This window comes from Rosa chinensis, chromosome 4, assembly GCF_002994745.2.
Source record: "Rosa chinensis cultivar Old Blush chromosome 4, RchiOBHm-V2, whole genome shotgun sequence".
Lineage (NCBI taxonomy): Eukaryota > Viridiplantae > Streptophyta > Magnoliopsida > Rosales > Rosaceae > Rosa > Rosa chinensis.
The window spans coordinates 55,997,821-56,000,393 of record NC_037091.1 but is presented as its reverse complement, the minus strand read 5'-3'; the positions used below and the strand labels follow the sequence as shown (position 1 = coordinate 56,000,393).

The 2,573-nt window shown below is 41.7% G+C and overlaps 1 protein-coding gene across 1 annotated transcript; it reads left to right on the top strand.

Annotated features, from left to right (window-relative positions):
• Nucleotides 1-359: 359 nt before the first annotated feature.
• LOC112197637 (stemmadenine O-acetyltransferase) lies at nucleotides 360-1,991 on the top strand. The gene has a single exon (XM_024338389.2). The coding sequence runs from the start codon at nucleotides 473-475 to the stop codon at nucleotides 1,763-1,765; it is 1,293 nt and encodes a 430-aa protein (XP_024194157.1). The 5' UTR covers nucleotides 360-472; the 3' UTR covers nucleotides 1,766-1,991.
• The last annotated feature ends 582 nt before the right edge of the window (nucleotides 1,992-2,573 follow it).

Below are 2,573 nucleotides of genomic sequence, written 5' to 3'. Positions count from 1 at the left end.
TTCCTTTTTTGACATATTCAAATTCAAATACTAATGGCACCCAGTCAAACCCATTTATCTAGGCTACAAGTGCATATAACATCCTATACGTCCCCAAAATCCGCATCCAAACGACTTTGAATGTCAATAACTAAATTAAGTCTCCTCCTCTAGAACAAGATTCCACCTTAATTTACAAAGCAGAAACCTACCACCTTTATCTTGTCTTGGGTGATAAGTATCCATTAAGCTTCATTCCTACTGACTCTCCTAGTTAATCATGTAGAAGAAGTAAACGTCCATATTGCATATGTAACCGCGTCAACTAGTAAAGGGACAGCCGCCCCAGCCCTGGCGCTCTAGGACTATATATAATGATTGCATAGCCATGCAATATGCACACAAAACCATATCTTTGTTCTAGCTAAGCTAACACAACTCCTCCACATACCCAATTACTTATTGATCATTGTTCTTTTATAGTTTGATCAAGATGAAGGTTGCGGTGATTGAGAGGGATTGCATCAAGCCTTCTTCTCCAACCCCAAACGACCTTCGCAAACATGAGCTTTCATTTCTCGATCAAGTCGCCCCTCCCATTTTCATGCCCATGCTCCTATTCTACCCTGCTACTAATTATGGTCACTGTAATGACGAAAACGCTTTGTCTGCTAGCCGGGTTAAGCAGTCCCTATCCGAGACTTTGACGCAGTTCTATCCGCTAGCCGGACGGATCATCGACAACGCCTTTGTCGACTGTAACGATGAAGGTACTCCTTTCGTCGAAGCACGAGTCAACTGCCTACTTTCAGATGTTGTATCCCAACCGGACCCAAACCAACTCAACAAGCTACTCCCATGTGAGTTGGAATGTGTTGTCGACTTTGTTCTTGCAGTCCAAGCCAACATCTTTGACTGTGGAGGCATGGCTATCGGAGTGTGCATTTCGCACAAAATCGCCGACGCCTTGTCACTAGTCATGTTTCTCAACTCTTGGGCTTCCATTTCCCGAGGGGATAATTGTGATTACACAGCTCCCACTTTTGACTTGGCTACGTTCTTCCCGCCGAGATCCATATCCGGGTTCAAACCAGGGACTGGAATCGCAAGAGACAAAATCGTTACTAAACGATTCGTCTTCAGCGCCTCAACCGTCGCTTCTCTCCGAACAAAATACACGACATCTGCAACTGACAGACGCCCTACTCGTATCGAGGCCCTGTCAGCTTTTGTATGGAGCCGTTTCTTGGCTTCCACGCAAGGAAAGCCCAACTCGGACACAGTTTACAAAGTTCTCCACGCAGTCAACCTACGAACCAGAATGGACCCGGCGCTTCCGGAGAGTCATTTCGGAAACGTGAGCCGGTTCGCGACTGCGACGACGTCTTTTGAGGAGGGCGAGGAGGAGTGTTATGGGTTTGTGGGACAAATGAGAGATGCCATAAAGACCGTCAACGGGGAGTACATGAGGAAGATTCTAGAAGGCACCGCGCATGTGAATTATTTGAAGCAGCGAGCGGAGGAGTTTCTGAAAGGTGAAGTGGTGTCATTTAGCTTCACCAGTCTCTGTAGGTTTCCATTGTATGAGACTGACTTCGGGTGGGGGAAGCCGATATGGGTCGGCTCTGCTAGCCTCACGTTCAAGAATCTGGTTTGTTTCATGGATTCTGGGTCCGGTGGTGGGATCGAAGCGTGGGTTAATTTGAAGAAAGAAGACATGGCTAAGTTCCAAGAGGATGAGCAGTTACGCGCACTCACTTATCCAGCCAGAGATGCTAAAGTTTAGTGCTGGCTGGTCCACTCTGATAATGGATGTTGTGCTTAGATTTTACTTTTCTTGAATTGAATTAATTGTTTTTTAGTTGGGATTGAATAAATTTGTTTATCAACAGAAGGAAAAAGTAAAAATGTAACTTAAGAAAAGGGGTAGGATCAAGTCAAAAAAGGCTATGTATTCTGTTTGTGTACTGCATATAATTCCCCAATTAAGCATTTTAAGGGTCATTTACCTACTCTTAGAAGGTTTGCTCTTCTTTTATTTGACTTTTTGTTTTATCTATTTTACTAAAAGCACTTTGATTTCAAGTTTCTCCGTACTAATGCAAATGAGGTTAATGGGCATGCCAAAGCCAACATAAGTGAGGTAAATAGAAATGTCCGTGAAAGAAGCTGAGCAGACGAAAAAAATGTGGTTTTCACTCTGGAATGATGTCCCAATTCTGGAAATATCTCTAAATTTATTCTTTTTTGGTCAGAACCCATGATTTCTTAGAGAAAACTGTGGACTACGTACGGCATACGTTTTATTGGCCAAAATCGTTCTTATCAAAATCATGATTTTTAACCAATTGTTGAAATGATGAAACTAAAAAAATCTTGACTTTTTTTTTTGTTGCTATTTTTCAAAATCAAGAAATTAGAAAATTAGTATTAATTTATCAATTAAATAATAATTATGCTGTTTTAGAGAAACTGAATTTGAGAGGAATTTGCTGTGTATTCTCATTGATAATAGGGGCCTCTTTATATAGAGGATTACAATGCATAGAATCTCAATCATACAAGGAAAGTAATTCTACATTGATTAGGATTCT